The sequence below is a fragment of the Drosophila guanche genome, unplaced genomic scaffold (genome assembly GCF_900245975.1).
Source record: "Drosophila guanche unplaced genomic scaffold, DGUA_6, whole genome shotgun sequence".
Taxonomy (NCBI): Eukaryota; Metazoa; Arthropoda; class Insecta; order Diptera; family Drosophilidae; genus Drosophila; species Drosophila guanche.
In genome coordinates this window covers 212,354-230,078 of record NW_022995762.1, presented here as the reverse complement: position 1 = coordinate 230,078, position 17,725 = coordinate 212,354, and the positions used below count along the sequence as shown (strand labels likewise).

At 38.9% G+C, this 17,725-nt stretch overlaps 1 protein-coding gene and 1 long non-coding RNA gene across 6 annotated transcripts in view; one reads left to right on the top strand and one right to left on the bottom strand.

Annotated features, from left to right (window-relative positions):
• Window positions 1-2,560, bottom strand: part of LOC117590924 (protein outspread) — a 117,534-nt gene extending 114,974 nt beyond the window's left edge. For 4 of the 5 annotated variants that reach the window (XM_034283958.1, XM_034283959.1, XM_034283960.1 and 1 more), the window contains exon 1: window positions 2,248-2,560. In XM_034283958.1, coding sequence (XP_034139849.1) covers window positions 2,248-2,418 — 171 coding nt within the window. In that variant the 5' untranslated portion in view covers window positions 2,419-2,560. The remainder of the gene's footprint in view (window positions 1-2,247) is intronic. The other variant, XM_034283962.1, reaches the window with a different exon arrangement.
• A 6,381-nt stretch (window positions 2,561-8,941) lies between these two features.
• Window positions 8,942-9,526, top strand: LOC117590921. The gene is made up of 3 exons (XR_004574341.1): window positions 8,942-9,009; window positions 9,106-9,171; window positions 9,243-9,526. It is a non-coding gene; the product is annotated as an uncharacterized LOC117590921 (long non-coding RNA).
• The last annotated feature ends 8,199 nt before the right edge of the window (window positions 9,527-17,725 follow it).

The window sequence follows — 17,725 nt, the reverse complement described above, 5'->3', positions numbered from 1 at the left end:
AGTATCAATAGCCGAGTCGATTAGCCATACCTGTGTGTTCGTCCGTCCTTATGAGCGCCTATTACTCAGAGACCATAGCAGATAGGCCAACCAAGCTTTGCATCCAGACTTCTGTATGCTCACACTGTTACAAGTGTATTTCAAAATTTTGCCCCGCCCCCCACAAAGGTCGAAAATCTGCTGTGTACACAATTGATAAGAGAAAACTAAAAATGCCATTCCGTAGGGAATGACCATATCTGTCAGATCACCATCCGATTGGATCATTATTATAGCCAGAAGAAATTAATTTGCAGTGGCAATCCCCACCACGCCCAGCAGCTTTTTTTTTTGCAGATTCTCGCATTCCACACTGCTTTGTGTAGCGTGCGGCTCTAAGCTAAAAGCTCTAAGCTAAGAGCTCGTTGCCGTAAGAAGTGATGCAGAAGTAGATTTAGATGACATATGTAGAAAAAATTTAAAATGTCTACTATATGTATCAAGTATATTAACTGAGTACCGGGTATTAAAGTTGTGACGCGTAAGAAGCGTCTCACACGTCCCCCCTCGTTTATTGTGTGTTGGAACAAAGGAAGAACATTTTTTGACTCGATACTCGCTTTGAACCATAACGGAGTTGGGTATCATATATTTTTATGGCTCACTTGACACCCAAAGTCATTTTCTGAGATTTTGCAACATTTCTGTCCATTTTATGGCTAATTTTAACAGATTAGTCCCATGAAACATAACGGTATATTGATAAGGAAATGGATTAAAGCCTAAAATTTTCACATAAGTTCGAAGTTTTTTTCTCCCCTGATCAGAATTTTACTGGGGATAGCTTGTCAAAGATTTGAAGATGTTAAACCATTACCTAATTGTATCAAAGAGGCCTGCAGCGAGCTTCAATTGAACCCTTTGAAATTCATTTAATTTTAATGTAATTTAAGGACTTTACCAAGCGATTCCCAAAAATTTTTCCACGAACATTTTTAGTTAAGAAGCGTAAGCTTCAAACATCTTTAATATGCATTAAAAAGCTTTTGAAAGATTTTGACTTATATTTTAGTTGAGTCTATTCGAGAGATCGCTAAAGCTGGCCGTAGTTATGGGGTACTGACACAAAATAATTAATAAAAAAAAACATTTTTGCTTAGAAGTTAGAACTTAGAATTCTTTCCTTTTTAAATAAGGAATAGGATAAATAAGGATTCCTGATTAATGGAAAAATATATCCATTATCATTCGTAGCTGCATTTTTAAAATATATTTTCAAATTGAAAATTCTTGAGTCTATTCCAATGACTGGGAGTGTGTGTATGTACATATGTACATGCACTTGCGCGCATAAAGACAATGTACCATATATACGAAGAGTATATGTATATGGTACAACCGTTTTTCGCACAAATACAATATACCACAAAACTCAATAAAAAAAAACTATTTTTTTACCCGGTACGCGAAGAGTAAGTAGGGTATATTGTATTTGTGCGAATAACGGTTGTATGTAACGCACAGAAGGAAACGATTCCGACCCCATAAAGTATATATATACTTGATCAACATCAATAGACGAGTCGATAGAGCCATGTCTGTCTGTCCGTCTGTCCGTCCGTCCGTCTGTCCGTCTGTCTTGTTTGTCGGCTAGTTCTCAGAGACTATAAGAGCTAGAGCCACCAAATTTTGCATCCAGACTGCTATATGCTCACACTGAAACCAGTGTATTTCAAAAATTAGCCCCGCTCCCTTCCGCCCACGCAAAAGGGCGAAAACTGTAGGTTTGCTACAGTTTTGAAGATAAAATAGAACTAAAACGCCATTCCGTAGGGAATGACCATATCTATCAAATCATTGGGATCCGATTGGATCATTATTATAGGCACAATGAAGAAATTATTTTCCAGTGGCTAAACCCACCCCGTCCCGTAGCTTATATTTGTTTTTTGCACATTCTCTCATTCACACTCTGCTTCGCGCAGACACGCCTCTGCCTCTGCCGCGTCTCTTCCCTGACTTTGCAGTGTGTGCAGGGGAGGGTGGCAAGTTAAAGGAGCGTGTTGGTGTGAGTAGTGTTGTTGATGTAGATGACAGACGAAGAAAAAATTTAAAATTTGACATATAACCGCAAAGGTGCAGATGTAGTACTGAGTGACGGGTATAAAAGCTGTGACGCGTAAGAACAGTCTCACACGTCCCTTGTCGTTTTAATTTAACTGAACATCAAAGCTTGATAAGGGGCTGGAGTCTGCACGGTTAACTCACCCTATTGAATTCCAAGGCGGAGGCCGAATGCTCCTCTCTTTGACGGAAGCAGTGGCTGCATTTGCTTTTATTGAAGATATTCGGTGAGAATTTACGACAGTCGGCAGTGCGCCCTCCTGGCCCACCCGTTGTTGATGGTGGCGTGGCCACAGTTGTTGTTATTGTTGACATTTTATGAAGCACAGAAATAACGGTATTGAAGTGGGTAGAGGGGACAGCTGTACGAAGGAGCGGAGTACAGAGAGAGATTACGGTGTTTAGACGTGAACGGGCATTGCGTCGTTGTTTTTCTTGTTGCTTTATTTTTATTATTATAAATATTTTGAATTATAGCTATTATTTGATTATGATTTTCTTTTGATTATTTTTTTTTTAATATAATTTAGTTTATTTGCAATTGTTTGCTTATGCGTTTGCACTTATATTTTTGCTCTGCATTTATTTTTGTTAGCGCTTTTGTTACTTTTACCACTTTTTACCAGCTTCCACTTGCTTTTTGGGGTACCTCTCACACGCACATGCACCTAACACCCACACACAAAAACTTACAATTATTCAATTTTTGCTCTGCCTTTTTGATTCTTTTCTTTGGCACACAAACACACACCGATGAGCACGCGAAGCGCAGAGAATGCGCATACGCACACTCTAAATACACAGAGATGTTTGTTATTTCGTAGTTTTCGCCTCGTGAAAACGACAGATAAACACTCGTTAAGCTCGTAAATATTACTAAATTCGCGCCATTTATTTTTGTAGTTCGTTTAATTCGTCCGCGCGCCACTTTCGCAAGTTAAGTTTGAATTTTTTGTTGGCGTTATCACTTTAGCATGTGTATAATACTAATTATAATTGCCTTTAATGGGTAGATTAATTTGTGATTGGATTCGTTTCTCAGTTGCTTTACTTATCCATTCATTCGAGAATATACTTTCGATTTGTGCGTGGATTGGATCCGATTTATATCCAACTCAAAAAGCAAAGCGCCAAACTTAGTTTTGGCTCGAATTTTGCATTATTTTAATTCACATCGAATCGAAACGTGCACGGCGTCCGCAACACAACCGCGCAGTTGAACAAATTTTTGAAAAAACTGAGGTGTCGACAACAGGTAAATACGTCACAAGAATTCCAGGTATGCATGGTAGATTACACCTTTTCAACCCTCCTTTTCATACAAACGAAATCCATCATGGTCTATAATAGGTGATCTGCAACAGGTGCGAAAAAGGTGAGATCCTTAAGAAAATATCGTCCTTGTCACCTGCTGGACAATACCTTGCCGTTACATGCGAAAGAGAGGATTAGGTCAGCAAGAGAGAGGATTAGGTCAGCAGTTTCTCTCTTCCTCTCCTCATTTTTGCGTCTAAAATACGAGCACAGAAATCCCACGGAAATATACCAAAACAAATATACGTGCACACCTACTTATACCGAATCAAATTACTCGAATTTTATGTTCTATTTGATATTACTAGCTAAAACTATTGTTTTATCCTATTTATCAATCAATTCTCCAATCAATTCTCAATTCCAATTCTCCACAAGATTGGCTAATTTTCACGATTCTAAAATGTTTTCAAATAAAGTTTAAAGCTAAAAAGGTCAACCACTGGGGACGGAATGCAACGTCATTTGGCAATTTGTTGCTTGTCAACCGGTATGTATGTAAGTCCGCTTACATACCCTATTTCAACATGCCTTCTGTGTAAATAAAATAGATATATGCATAATTTTGTTGGGATGGCTTAAAAACAAAGATGGAATGTTTCTGCATTGATTGGAGACAGATTTACAAAATCTGGATATCTATCCCTCCAAGGGTACTAAGTGTTGCTTATTCCGTGCCAAATGTTGGAGAACATTGCTGCTCACTTTTCGCAGCATGCTGCTTGGCAACATTCACACATGTTAAAAAGCGTAAGAAGCCCGTTTTTTGGCATTAATCATTAATGCAAAAAATAGCTCTACAAATTGGAATTAATGTTCGTTAGACTTTTCGGAAAAAAAATTGTGTCATTTGGACCCCGCCTACCTCCCGCCACCATACGAACTGGAACCCATTTACGTCGTATTTATTATAAAAAAATGTATTCCAAAGATTAGTTATGATAAAAGATCCTTTAAAACATTTTAGAATTTTACAAAAATATATTTGATTGACTGTCTGAATGATTGTTTGGTTAAAAGTAATTTGATTGGAATCGCTCCAACGTACGATTGCATTTCGCTCAGTACTTGTTTAACTAAGCAATAAATTTGATCATTTTTGTTTGAATTGTAATAGTTTCATCTTTAGTTGGTTAGTTTTCGTCAATACTTCTTTAAGTACAAGATTTTATTGCGTCTGCTTCGCGATTGTTGTTGGTCCCAGACCTCCAGCAGCGCTGCATAAATTAACTCAAATATTAACATTTTCCGAAAAGGGGCAAAACCGGGAAAAAAGCATTAACACCACTTGATTCTATAATAGTTGGATCATTCTATCAATGTGCCTTCCTTTCACTATTAAAAAAAACATTTTTGCCTTTGGAAGTTATTAGTTTTGGCCACAAAAAGTGGTCAGATTCCCCAGAGTGCAGAGGCTGAAAATCTCAAGTAAATTTCCGTTATTTCCCCCCTACGAAACAAAAACCAGCTACAATTTGCTTGCAACAACAAGAGCATTGATAAGGGTGGAATGGTGAGAACAATTGAATGTAGTAGGGTAGGTAATAGAAAAAAGCAACAAAAGCTTTGGGACAGGGTGGGTTTAGTCACGGCAGAGCCAGAGGCCGCATACTGCAGAAGCAGAGAGCGAATGAGAATGTGCAAAAAAACAAATTTTAGCTTGCTATAATAATGATCCAATCTGATCCCAATCCTTCCCTTCGGAATGCCGTTTTTAGATTCCTCTTATTGTGGATACAGCAGATTTTCGCTTTGTGTGGAGGCGGCTTATTTTTGAAATATGCTTGTATCAGTGTTATATCACAGAACTCTGAATGCAAAATTTGGTGGATCTACAGACAGACATGGATAAATCGACTCGGCTGTGTGTTACATTTTTTCCCCACAAATACAATATACCCTATTTACTCTTCGAGTAACGGGTATAATTAACAGCACGCTGCATTATCAACAACCTTCGACAACAAATTTTCAAGGGAAAGCCACAGAGAGAGAAAATTATTACTAACTTATTACCTTTTCGAAGATCGATACTTTTGACACCCTGGCAGAATTTATTTTAGAGAAATTGATTAATTGAGATTCTCGTAGGTTCTGACAATTTCTGGAGAAGCAGGAGCCACACGCTCGAACATACATATACATATGTACATATTTTGACTGCTTTGCTTTTCGTGTGGTGTCGGCTGGGGTAGGCAGGGACGTGGGCCCAAAAGAAGATGGGATGGGAAAAGAAGAGAAGACAAATGCCTGGCGCTGGCCCTCAAAGGAAAAACAAAAGAAAAACCAAGAAATAGGAACACTCTCCTTCTACAGCTTCTTGTGAGCCGTTGCATCAAAGGTAGGGCATGCGAGAGGGTATAGTCACTTGGAGAAGAAATGAATGGAAGGAACTTCCTCTTTTTGTTGTATTCACATTGTAGAGTATTTTTAAGTAGTTTTAATCAATGTAAAACAGCGTTAATGCGTTTTAAATGAAGGGTGCCCCCGACCATTGATGGTCCCACCACTACAGATCAATCTTGGGTTAGGATTCCCAGCCTCCTAGACGTACCCCAATTATGGACTGCTCTTTCCACTCTGATAAGAAAGTAAAGAAGAGCAAGAGACCATCTATCAACTGAGAGAGCATGAAAAAAGGTGTGCGATAGAAGTGCATTGACCGCAAAGAGTGAGAGAGAGGACCGCTTAATGTAATTAGCTGATTTTTAATTTGAATTCGATTTTCGACCTGGACTGCCTGTCTGCCGCTTGTACAATTGACGAAAAAACGTGAAGGGACGTGTGAGACGCATCTTACGCGTCACAACTTTTATACACGGTCCTCAGTCAAAATACCTGTCCCATATTGTTATAGCCGGTACTCGAAGGGTAAATAGGGTATATTGTATTTTTATGTAACGCACAGAAATAAATTATATATATTCTTGATCAGCATCCATAGACGAGTCGATAGAGCCGTGTCTGTCTGTCCGTCTGTCTGTCTTGTTTGTCGGCTAGTTCTCAGAGACTATAAGAGCTAGAGTCACCAAATTTTACTTACACTGAAACCAGTGTATTTCAAAAATGAGCCACGCCCCCTTCCGCCCCCGCAAAAGGGCGAAAACCTCCAAAATCTACAATTTTGAAGATACAAAAAAACTTTCCATAGGGAATGGCCATATCTATCAGATCACCAAATTGGATCATTATTATAGCCAGAAAAAAAGAAATTAATTAGCAGTGGCTAAACCCACCCTGTCCCGCAGCTTTTGTTGTTCTTTTCACATTCTCTCATTCACACTCTGCTTCTGCTTCACTCGGCACCTGCCTCTGCCATCCCCCTGCCGATGACTCTTCCGACTTTTAACCCACCCCGTCCCGCAGCTTATATTTGTTTTTTTTTTGTGTGAGGGCGCTGCCTCTGCCTCGAGTCTGCAGTGTGTGGGTCTGGGAAGGGCGGCGAGCTAACGGAGCGTGTTGGTGTGAGAAGTGTTGTAGATGAAGATAACAGATGAAGAAAAAATTTAAAATTTGACAAAACACCGCTAAGGTGCAGATGTAGTCCTGAGTGCCGGGTATAAAAGTTGTGACGAGTAAGAAGCGTCTCACACGTCCCTTCTCGTTTTTTATTGAATTTTATATGCTTTTTACATTTGATGTTTTACATTTTTTCTACACCTGTCATCTACATAACTTCTCACGCCAACGCGATATTTTCGCTCGCCTCCCCTAGAGACACACACTGCAAATCCACGCCTGAGGCAGAGACGCGGCAGAGGCAGAGACACGGAATAGGCAGAGGCCGCACACTGCAGAAGCAGAATGTGAAAAAACAACAAAAGCTGCTGGACGGGGTGGGTTTAGCCACTGCAAATTAATTTCTTCCTTGTGGCTATAATAATTTAGCGATCTGATAGATATGGTCATTCCCTACGGAATGGCGTTTTTAGCGTCTTTTATCTTCAAAATTGTAGATTTTTTAGGTTTTCGCCCTTTTGCGGGGGCGGAAGGGGGCGTGGCTCATTTTTGAAATACACTTGTAACAGTGTGAGCATACAGAAGTCTGGATGCAAAATATGGCGATCCTAGTCTGTGAGATATAGTCTGTGAGATCCAGGCGCTCAACAAGACGGACGGACAGACGTACAGATGGACAGACAGACATGGCTCAATCGACTCGGCTATTGTTACATACATCCACTTTGTACTCTTCGAGTACAGGGTATAAAAACTGTTTACGGTTGCATATTAGCAGCGGTGCAGCTGTAGCTGTGGAACTGCCTGCAATATATTGCATGAGAATGGCTTCGTTTTCGGTGGCCCATTGTTAGCCCAATTGCTGTTGCTGCTGCTGTTGTTGTAATACCTGTAAGCACATACATAGCTGAAAAATGCATTACCGCATATTGATTCCATCAAGATGGTAGAGCTAAGGTGGGTGTGTTGTCGGTTGGGGGGCGCTTTTGGTCGCTTGTTTTGCGCATTTCCCACTCTCATTCAAATGTCAATCGAGTCACGAGCTGAGTGTCTACCGCGTATTCGAGTACACCTACCACAATCCCCCACTCTTCCCACCCCTCTCCCGTTACGTTCACAAAATGAAATCAAAATAATGTGAAAACAAACAATGAAGAAGAAAAACCCATTTCCCTTAATATTTTTCCAAACCGACTGCAGCATTTTTTTGTGTGTTAGTTAAAATTCTGTGCGGGCTCAATTACCGAAGTCATCAAATCAAGTCTTTCTTCAACAGGCACTCCAGGGAAGTCGTATAAAAAGTGTGTGTAAAGGAGGGGATATAGCGATTTATAGCTGCTTGTCGGCCATGACTTATAAGAGATCTTCAGATAGTTTTGGTGTTGTCTTAGAGAGTACTTTACGCATATGTACGTGAAGCTTTGGAGTTGATCTCGATATCGCTTCAGAAGCTTCCTAATTACGTTGATATAGGTTGAGAGGGTGATCTCAGTGAGAATGTGAGAATGTTATTTTGGATAGAAGCATTTTTTGGCGTCGTTTAAGGTATTGCTGATTAAAATCTATGGAGAGAAGTGGCTGACTTAAAATTCTTTGACCAACCTTTCAAACCCTTAATTTTCCGTTAAATACCGACATGGTTTGGGTTTTTTTGCTGCTTAACATTTTTTAAATTAATGCACCTATACACAAATAAAAGACGCAGAAAATATTTTTCGTGTTCGGTAGGAACCACGAAGTGTTTGATTATACTTTATAGATGCATTCATCAGCTTTTTAGAATGGAAAGAAGATTACAACCAGATGCAAGATACATAAATTATTGGGAAAAAAACTGCGCTACCTCTAACAAAATCTTTAAAAAAATTGCAATTTTTTTAAATTAAAACAATTTCTGATATAGAAAAAAAAAGATCATAAAGCAAAAGTCATTTAAAGTCAAAAATCTATTAAAAAACTTGAACGGGGTAGTCGGGTAGTGTTATGTTTGTTTTGGATTGGATTTTAATCAGGACTTTAGTCCTGAAGAAAACTCCTTTTAAATTAACATATGTAAAGTGAAATATGTTTGCTTAGACATTTTTCACTTCATCAAAGATCCCTTAAGCTGGACTTTTTTTGGACCAAGTTGAGGTTAGCATTTCCTTAATCGAGAAAATCATTACGAAAATAATCATCTTTATCTGTCTTAATCGAAAAAATCATACAAAAACAAAAATAAAACATAAGGCAAGCCCCCGGAACATGGCCCAGACCTACTCCACTCTGAAATTCTTACAGACACCTACTCGGGGGGTAAGTATTGCAAATTGTATCCCAAACTCAAGTCCCATGTATCCCCATTAACCGATTCACATGGCAATTAGTCCATATTGTTTGTGCATCGAGTAGTATAGCTGGCTGGTGGGTTCTCTTTCACCCGGAACGTGCAACAAGTGCCGCAGCAGGCAGCAGTCAGCAGGTGCTACCAACTATAGGAGATCACGCCTTCTTTCGGTGTGTGTGACCAAAAATATGGATCATGCTTCTTGTTGGATCACTTAGGTTAATGAGTATCTCGTCTAGCCATGCAAATTGTGAACCGAATTGAAAATCAAAGCCTGAACTTGAGGCACAGCCCACTCGGAACCACAACAGCCCCTTTGGGGCTCCTTAATCTCCATATCGCGAGTCTCTCGAGTATTCTTTTTAAAGAAAGACCGAAAAAAAATACAACAAAAATTATCCACACTTTGCACCCTTTTGACAGAAAGTGAAGCCTCGATTCATGGCTAATTTAGGTGGGTCTGTGGAGCGAAAGAAGGGTGTCGGCCGAGGACCCTGAGTTGGGTGATATGGGCGAAGTCTAAATGCAGCACATGATGTTAGTTGTTGTTGCTGTTGCAGGCAGTCAGGTAGTGTTGCTACATATTAAATGCACTGCAGCTGCAAACACTTTCACTTTTTTCTATGCTAATTTTCCCTGCAGAAAGCGAGCCATACCATACATAAAAAATTGAAGGAAAACTAAAATGTTGGGTATAAGTCGAGTTTCAATTTTTATGAATTTCCAAAAATTATTCCTAAGCGGATGATATGTTGATGTTTCGCCAAACTAAAGTACTGACAGCATTGTCGCATCAGAATTACTGCAATTAAAGGTAAAGAGAAGGGAAGATTAAAACAAATTAGAATTTGGTATCTATTAAATTTAGTACTTTGACATTGAAAATAAAAAATTTAACAGTAAAAATAACATTTTTTGCCTAGATTTAGAAATTAATTAAGTTATTTTAAAAAACCCCCTGTATAATTTAAGATCAGTAATCTCAAGCTGAGATTTCAACAATCGAAAATACATTTGAGCGCTCTATGAAACACTGAACTAAACATGCCATAAAACTTTGATGACCTTTTGATTCTAGTTTTTTTGCTTGATTAATCTATTTTGGGAATGACCGTATCTATCAGATCACCTAGTTGGGATCAGATTAAATGATTATTATAGCCAGAATGAAGAAAATTATTTTTAAGTAGCACCCCCAGGTGGGATGAGGTCATCCAGCCGTTTTTTGTATTTTTTGCACATACTCTCATTCCACATTGGTCTTCGTGCAGTGAGAGGCTCTAGGGGCCGAGCTAAAACAGCGTGTTGGCGTAAGATGCGTTAATATTAAGCTACACTGGAAGAGAGGAGAGGTAGAGCGCTGACTGTGTTGCTATTGGTTTTCAAAATTGTAGGAATAATTTCCTCTGTCCAAAACTTGTATCAGTTCTTTGACAAACACTTCCTCAAAAGGTGATCATATAAAAATGCAAATTTTTCGGTAAATACATATGTACATACATATATATGTATCTGGATTTTTATAGTTTTGTTACTTCTGGGTGTCACATAGAGACGCCGAGGACAACAACTCCATAACTGACCAGAGGAAAACCAATATCAAAACCGAATCCTCAACGAAAGCATTTTGGCTTGTCTGAATGGAAACCACCTGCGAACAATTTCCCAAGCAAAACAGCAACCAAATGCTGAAGGAAAAATGCCGCAAATCGTCTGGTACGTCTGGTACCAATTTGGCGGCGATTCGCGGACTCACGTCAGGCCCAGGGTGTGGATCGACAGCGATGGGGACTGAGGTGTTTTCGGGGCAATAACGTCCATAGACCTTTTTGTGAAAGTGAAATTGTTGCTGCAAAGTCTGTTGGCGTCTCTTAAGCTTCGACTGCCACTTTGTTTTCCTGCACGTTTCGTAAGAAGTGCGGATTTATTTTTTCCGAAAATCTACGACGATGATACACTCCCTGAACAAAAAGGAGATGGACGAGTAATATGAATTTTTAATGGGAGTCAAGGAATCAACAGATATAGCAAAGATATTGAAAAATAACATAAAAGAGAGTGCATGCAATATTGTGAATAAGAAACAAAGAAGCTGACAATGATTTGAATATGTGCTACAGTTAGTTCTCTATTCTGATTTCACTAGGAATGTCAATAAAAACGATATTACCCTATGAAATATTGCCATTTATCGCCCTGTATTTCTCCTCCATAGTGTACCTTCTACTTCGGTGGGTTTTCCCTCCAGCTAGTCTTTTTCCTCCAGCTATTTCCCGCTGTCGTCTCGTTTTTGGCGGTGTTTGATAATTGACTCTAAGCGCATGAATAATAACAAACAACAACGAAAAGCAGCAGCTACAACAAACAACAGACGTCTTCAGGCAGGCAGGAAGGCCAGTGGGCTAGGAAATCGCGGTTTCTATCGCGTTTCACTAACATGGAAAAAGCAAAATGGAAAATTGCAAATAAAGTCGTCACACAACCATGATATCTAAAGGCGGGGCAAGGGAACCACTGAAACAACCACTGGACGCAGACAGGCGAACGTTGCGTATACTTTTTGTCGAGGTGAACCGAAATATCTATTTGAATCGTTTTTTCTTTATACAAATTTTATTCGTATATTTTTACGATTATTTTTTAATTTTGTGCCATTTTCTTTTTTTTTTTTAGTTTTTTTATCGTTTTCAGTTTTGAACTGTTTTATTTTTTCTTTCTGTGTACATATATACATACTTATGTGTGGATATTGTGGGATCTGTGTTGGTCTCTAGGATATGGCATCTCTTTTTGGGTCCACAAGGAGGTTCAACACTTTTTCGTGTCGCGTTTTCGTTTAATTTTTGTCGTGTCCTATGATTTATTTGACATGACAGCCAAATTAACAATTAGTCAGCAATGTTGAATTTTTAATGAATTTTGTATTTTTTCTTTAATTCTGTTTGTGTGGGGGAATCGATGGCAACAGCCAGTTTGCAGTGAGACGCAAACACGCAATTTTTACGCCCAGTCGTAGATACCCAGACAACTAAGCCACTGAATAACGTGGGTATTGCTGCTCCAATTTTGCGCACCTGCTGTTAGATTATAAAACAGAAATCAATTATGAATCGTCTAGGGGCAAACATTTATTTAGTCAAACCAACCTGCAGCTGAACGGCATGACAATCATATGCTGAAGCAGTAAAGAACGATTAAGTTGGGTATGCCCACACGTTATACTTTTCGCATGTACTCTCGATGCACCAAGGGCAGCCAAACGTTAATTTCACTTTTGACTGCACTTGACCCACTCTCTTTTTAAATTGAAGCGAAGTACATCTACATCTGCCGCAGATGCACATTAATCATATAATAAACAGAACACAGCAGGATATTGTTTTGGGTAGGCCGGCAACCGGCATATCGCCATTCACTTCCCAGACTGGCTCTCGATGACGAGTTTTATTTTGGTTGCTGACTCACGGATGCTAAAGCTAGTAGTTTAAAACAAATTGAAAGTCGCCATAAAATTGCACAAGAAATCGATAGACGCAGTGATGGCTGTAAAGCAAATTAAAGTATGCTGAGAAACCAAATGGCAGCGTATTTAATTGAATCTTTGGGAAAGCAATCCAAAATCCGCTTTATACCCGACAAGATATTCCCTCATGGAACCTTACTAACTTTTCTAAAAGATATGGGGCTTAGAAATTGTCTGATGATTTATTATTTTTTTCTATGGCAGAACTTTTTTTAAAGAGTTTTTAAAAACTGGTATATTTTGTTAACGCTTTTTTTAGAGGTAGCTTTTTTTTCACATAACTTAAGAATCTTACCTCTGGTTGTAATGATCTCTGTCATTCTAAAAATTTTATAAATGTATCTTTAAAATATATCTAAACATTTTGTGGCTTTAACTTACAGTCTGGAAAATAATAACAATTCAAATGCCAAAACTATGATTCTTGTGCAGTATTTTTGTAAAATTTGACTCAGGAAAAGACGAAAAAAGATTATTCCCTGTGTCCTTGCACTGTTCAGGGTATTGCTCATTTAAATCTATGGAGAGTCGGCTGAGATAAAATTGGTTGACAAAATGAATGCACCTATACATAAAATAATAAAGAACGACGGATATCATTTTTTTTCGACTTTTCCTGAGTCAAAACTTTGTAAAAAATACCGTACAAAAATCGAAATTGTTGCATTTGAAAGCCTTGTGTATCTTAGAGGGTAAAATAAAGCAAGTACATGTTAAGGTACAATTTTTAGCTGCACAATATTGCTTTTCAGATTAGCAATGTTCATTACAATTAGATCTAAGATACTTAAGTTATGTGAAAACTACATCTAATAAGAAGGGACGTGTGAGACGCTTCTTACGCGTCACAACTTTTATACCCGGCACTCAGTACTACTACATCTGCACCTTAGCGGTATTTTGTCAAATTTTAAATATTTTCTTCATCTGTCATCTACATCTACAACACTGCTCACGCCAACACGCTCCGTTAGCTCGCCCCCCTTCCCTAGACCCACACACGATAGAAAAAAAAACAGAATACAAATCAAATTAATAGGAAAGATAAAACATTTCACAGTTTTGTCAGCAGTGTCAGGCAAACCATTTCACACCGACAGCAAATGGCGAGAGAACATGCCGAATCCACTCCCCCCACCACCACTCGCTGTGGCTCCCTCACTTTTGAACCTGAATGAAAACCGAAGACGTGCCAAATGAATGGATGAATGGACTGACTAGTTGACTGAATGAGGTGGCAAAAATTATACACTACTCAAATGGATGGGTTACAGTGTGTTGAAAATGGGTCGAAAGTGATTTAAAACGGAGGGGGCTTTACAAGGAAGAAAACTCTTATAATATTTTGGACAGGCTTTACAGGGAAGAAAACTCTAATAATATTTTGGAAATGTTTAAGTAGAATTAAGCGTTGTAATTACCAAAGTATTCGAAGTTTGCTTAATGATTAGAGAACAAATGGACAAAGAATAGTGTAAATGCTAAATGTTTTTTGTCAAGTTTTACATTTTTTCTTAATCTGTCATCTACATCTACAACACTTCTCAAGTCAACACACTCCATTAACTCGCCACCCTCCCCAACAGCCACACACTGCAGAGTCACGGCAGAGGCAGAGACGCTGCAGATGCCGAGGCAAAGGATTTGGAAGCACACTGCGCGAAGAAGAGTGTAAATGAGAGAATGTGAAAAAAACAAATATAAGCCAAGGGACGGGGTGGGTTTAGCCAAATTAATTTCTTCATTGTGGCTATAGTAATGATCCAATCGGATCTCAATTTGGTGATCTGATAGATATGACCATTCTCACGGAATGGCGTTTTTAGTTTTTGGTAGGTTAGGGTTTGGTTTGGTAGGATAACAGACATGGCTCAATCGACTCGGCTATTGATACTGATCAAGAATATATATACTTTATGGAGTCGGAAACATTGTCTTCTGTGCGTTACATACAACCGTTATTCGCACAAATACAATATACCCTATTTACTCTTCGAGTACCGGGTATAAAAAGATAAAATTTAATAATATTGGAGGCTATCAATGTTGATGGTTTAAAAAATTAGTTTAAGGATTGTTAAACGACACAGATTTCCTTTATTTGAGACACTTGAAAATTCTCTTACAATGTACTTGCACCACTGAATGGTAGAATTCTCATTTTATTAGTAATATTAGTAATATTACCCATAATTATCATGAATATATAATTTTAATTTCACAAGAAACTAAGTCGAAAAAGGACACCACGCCGTGCTTAAATTTCTTCTTCCAAAAGTCTCCCACTTTCAACCAACAAATCTCTTACACTTCCACTCCAAAATCCGCTCAGACTTGCCTAACTGTATCGTCTTTCATTCGTCTCGTGTAGGAGGGAGGGGAATCAAGTCGTCATTGGAGTGGTGTTTTTTGTGTAGTGAAGAAGTGTAAGATCGGTAGCCGCCTGTCTCGTACTTGTCTCTCTGGCTATGTTGCTTTAGGCTCTGCTTTTATTTTTTGCCCCCAGTGCTAGTTTGGAATTGCTGATTGCTGCCTGACATACGCCAAAAAATGCCCAGCCCCGCCTCCCCACCCAAAAAAACCGAAAACGCTTTTTGCATTTGGAGGTTTTTTTTGCACCTGTCATTTTTTCATTCGTTTAATGGTGGGTGGAAGAGGCGATTCACTTTTTGATGGTGTAACGGCTGCGACTTGTCATAACAGCGGAGAGAATCCCCCTTCCCACCAACTGACTGCGTGTGTATGTTTCATGGATTGACGGACATTGGCTTACGATTTCTTGGGTGAAACTTTTAGCAGGTGACACCCAGAGATATCGGAGCGTCCACACTTGTCGGTTGACCCACCCCAAAAAAAAACAAAATCAAGTATTCATATGCGTTTCCGGGAATGTTATTCTAATTTGAAGTTTATAAATCGCAAAAAACTGATAACACTACCCGACACCATTTTTCCGCATCGAATTAAATCAACGTTTTTTTTTATATATTTGGGACTTTAAACATGCTTAATGATAATATTTTGTTCTATGGTAGAACTTATTTTTAACGCATTTTTAAAAACTTGTACTTTCTCAGATATTTTTAGAGGAAGCTTTTTTCGCATAACATAAGATCTTACATTTATGTAAGATATATATAATATAATGAACTTTACTTTTTTTATTGATGATGAAGCTAGTATCCCCAAACACTTTGTGGTTTTAACTTACCGTATGGGAATTATTTTAAAATATAAAATGTGCGGTGTTTTTGGCGAAAATGTATCGAAAACTCAGGAAAACTCGGCCAATTTTAGCTCAGCCGTCTCTCAAAAGATTATGATAAGCAATAACTGAATTCATTTAAACAAATGAATATTTATCAAATTCTATCAGATATCCGAAGGAACCCTATGAGACATTGTATGGCTCATGGGTTCTGCCACAGGAAAAAAGCATATTTCTTTTAAAAAATTGAATGTTCCAACGAATAAGTTGGTTTGGTTCGAAGCGTAAAAATAAAACCCGGCACTCAGTACTACATCTGCACCTTAGCGGTTATTTGTCAAATTTTAAATTGTTTCTTCATCTGTCATCTACATCAACAACACTACTCACGCCAACACGCTAATTTAGCAGCACCCTCCCCTAGAGCCAAACACTGCAGAGTCAGGGCAGAGACGCGGCAGAGGCAGAGGCGTGTCTGCGCGAAGCAGAGTGTGAATGAGAGAATGTGCAAAAAACAAATATAAGCTACGGGACGGGGTGGGTTTAGCCACTGGAAATTAATTTCTTCATTGTGGCTATAATAATGATCCAATCGGATCCAAATTTGGTGATCTGATAGATATGGTCATTCCCTACGGAATGGCGCTTTCTCTTTTCTTCAAAACTGTAGGTTTGGGAGGTTTTCGCCCCTTTGCGTGGGCGGAAAGGGGCGAACCTAATTTTTGAAAAACACTGGTTTCAGTGTGAGCATACAGCAGTCTGGAGCCAAATTTTGGGTGCTCTAGCTCTTATAGTCTCTGAGAACTAGCCGACAAACAACACTGACAGACGGACAGACGGACGGACGGATGCTGATCAAGAATATATATACTTTATGGGGTTGGAAACGATTCCTTCTGTGCGTTACATACAACTGTTATTCCACAAATACAATATACCCTATGTACTCTTCGAGTACCGGGTATAAAAAGAAACCCCCCTGGGGTACAAATAATATATATCCTACGGAAAAACTGCAGAGCGGCAACGAGGAACCCCATTAGAAAGACTATAAACTACAAACCTATAAAAAAAGGAAATTAGTAGAGCTAAAAGCGCCTCTTGGCATAAATTCTGCTCAGAGATCGAATAAAATAAAGAAGCCACATGGCTTCGCAAGATTCTCTCGAGAGCGTCCACCTCTACACTTGCAAAAAGGCTATCGGCCTAAATTGGGTTATGAGCCTAAGCATCGTCCAATGGATCTATAGTTAGACTACTACTACTCTACGGATTCACAGTGTGGTATCCTGCACTATCACAAATCAACTGGACAAAGTATATACACACTGGCTCATAGGCACCGCAGCTGCAGACACGAGGAAGAGATGGAAACAGTGGAACACCTGTTCTGCTCCTGCCCGACCCTCAGCACACACTGATATTTCGGGAATATCTACAATCTGTACCAGAAAGATAGCAAACATAATGTTTGCATTAGGATGGAATAATTGCTGACCCCATGTCCACATTGCTGAAATAGGTATCCTGAGGTATCATAACGGGGCGAAGCCGGCTCATGTAGAGCGTGCCGGCCGCTGTAAGCTAACCTAGGTTTTTGATCTAATCTTCAATCTCTTTCGTTTGGTATACCATATGTGTATGTATGTAAACCCTTATGCATGTTGGAATGTGTGTACATGTTTGGTCAATACTTTTTGGCATTCAATATTTAAAAATTCGTATGAAAATGTTTAAAATGTTTACCCAGGGAAATAATTTTCAATACACTTTCCAAAGGAATATATTGCAT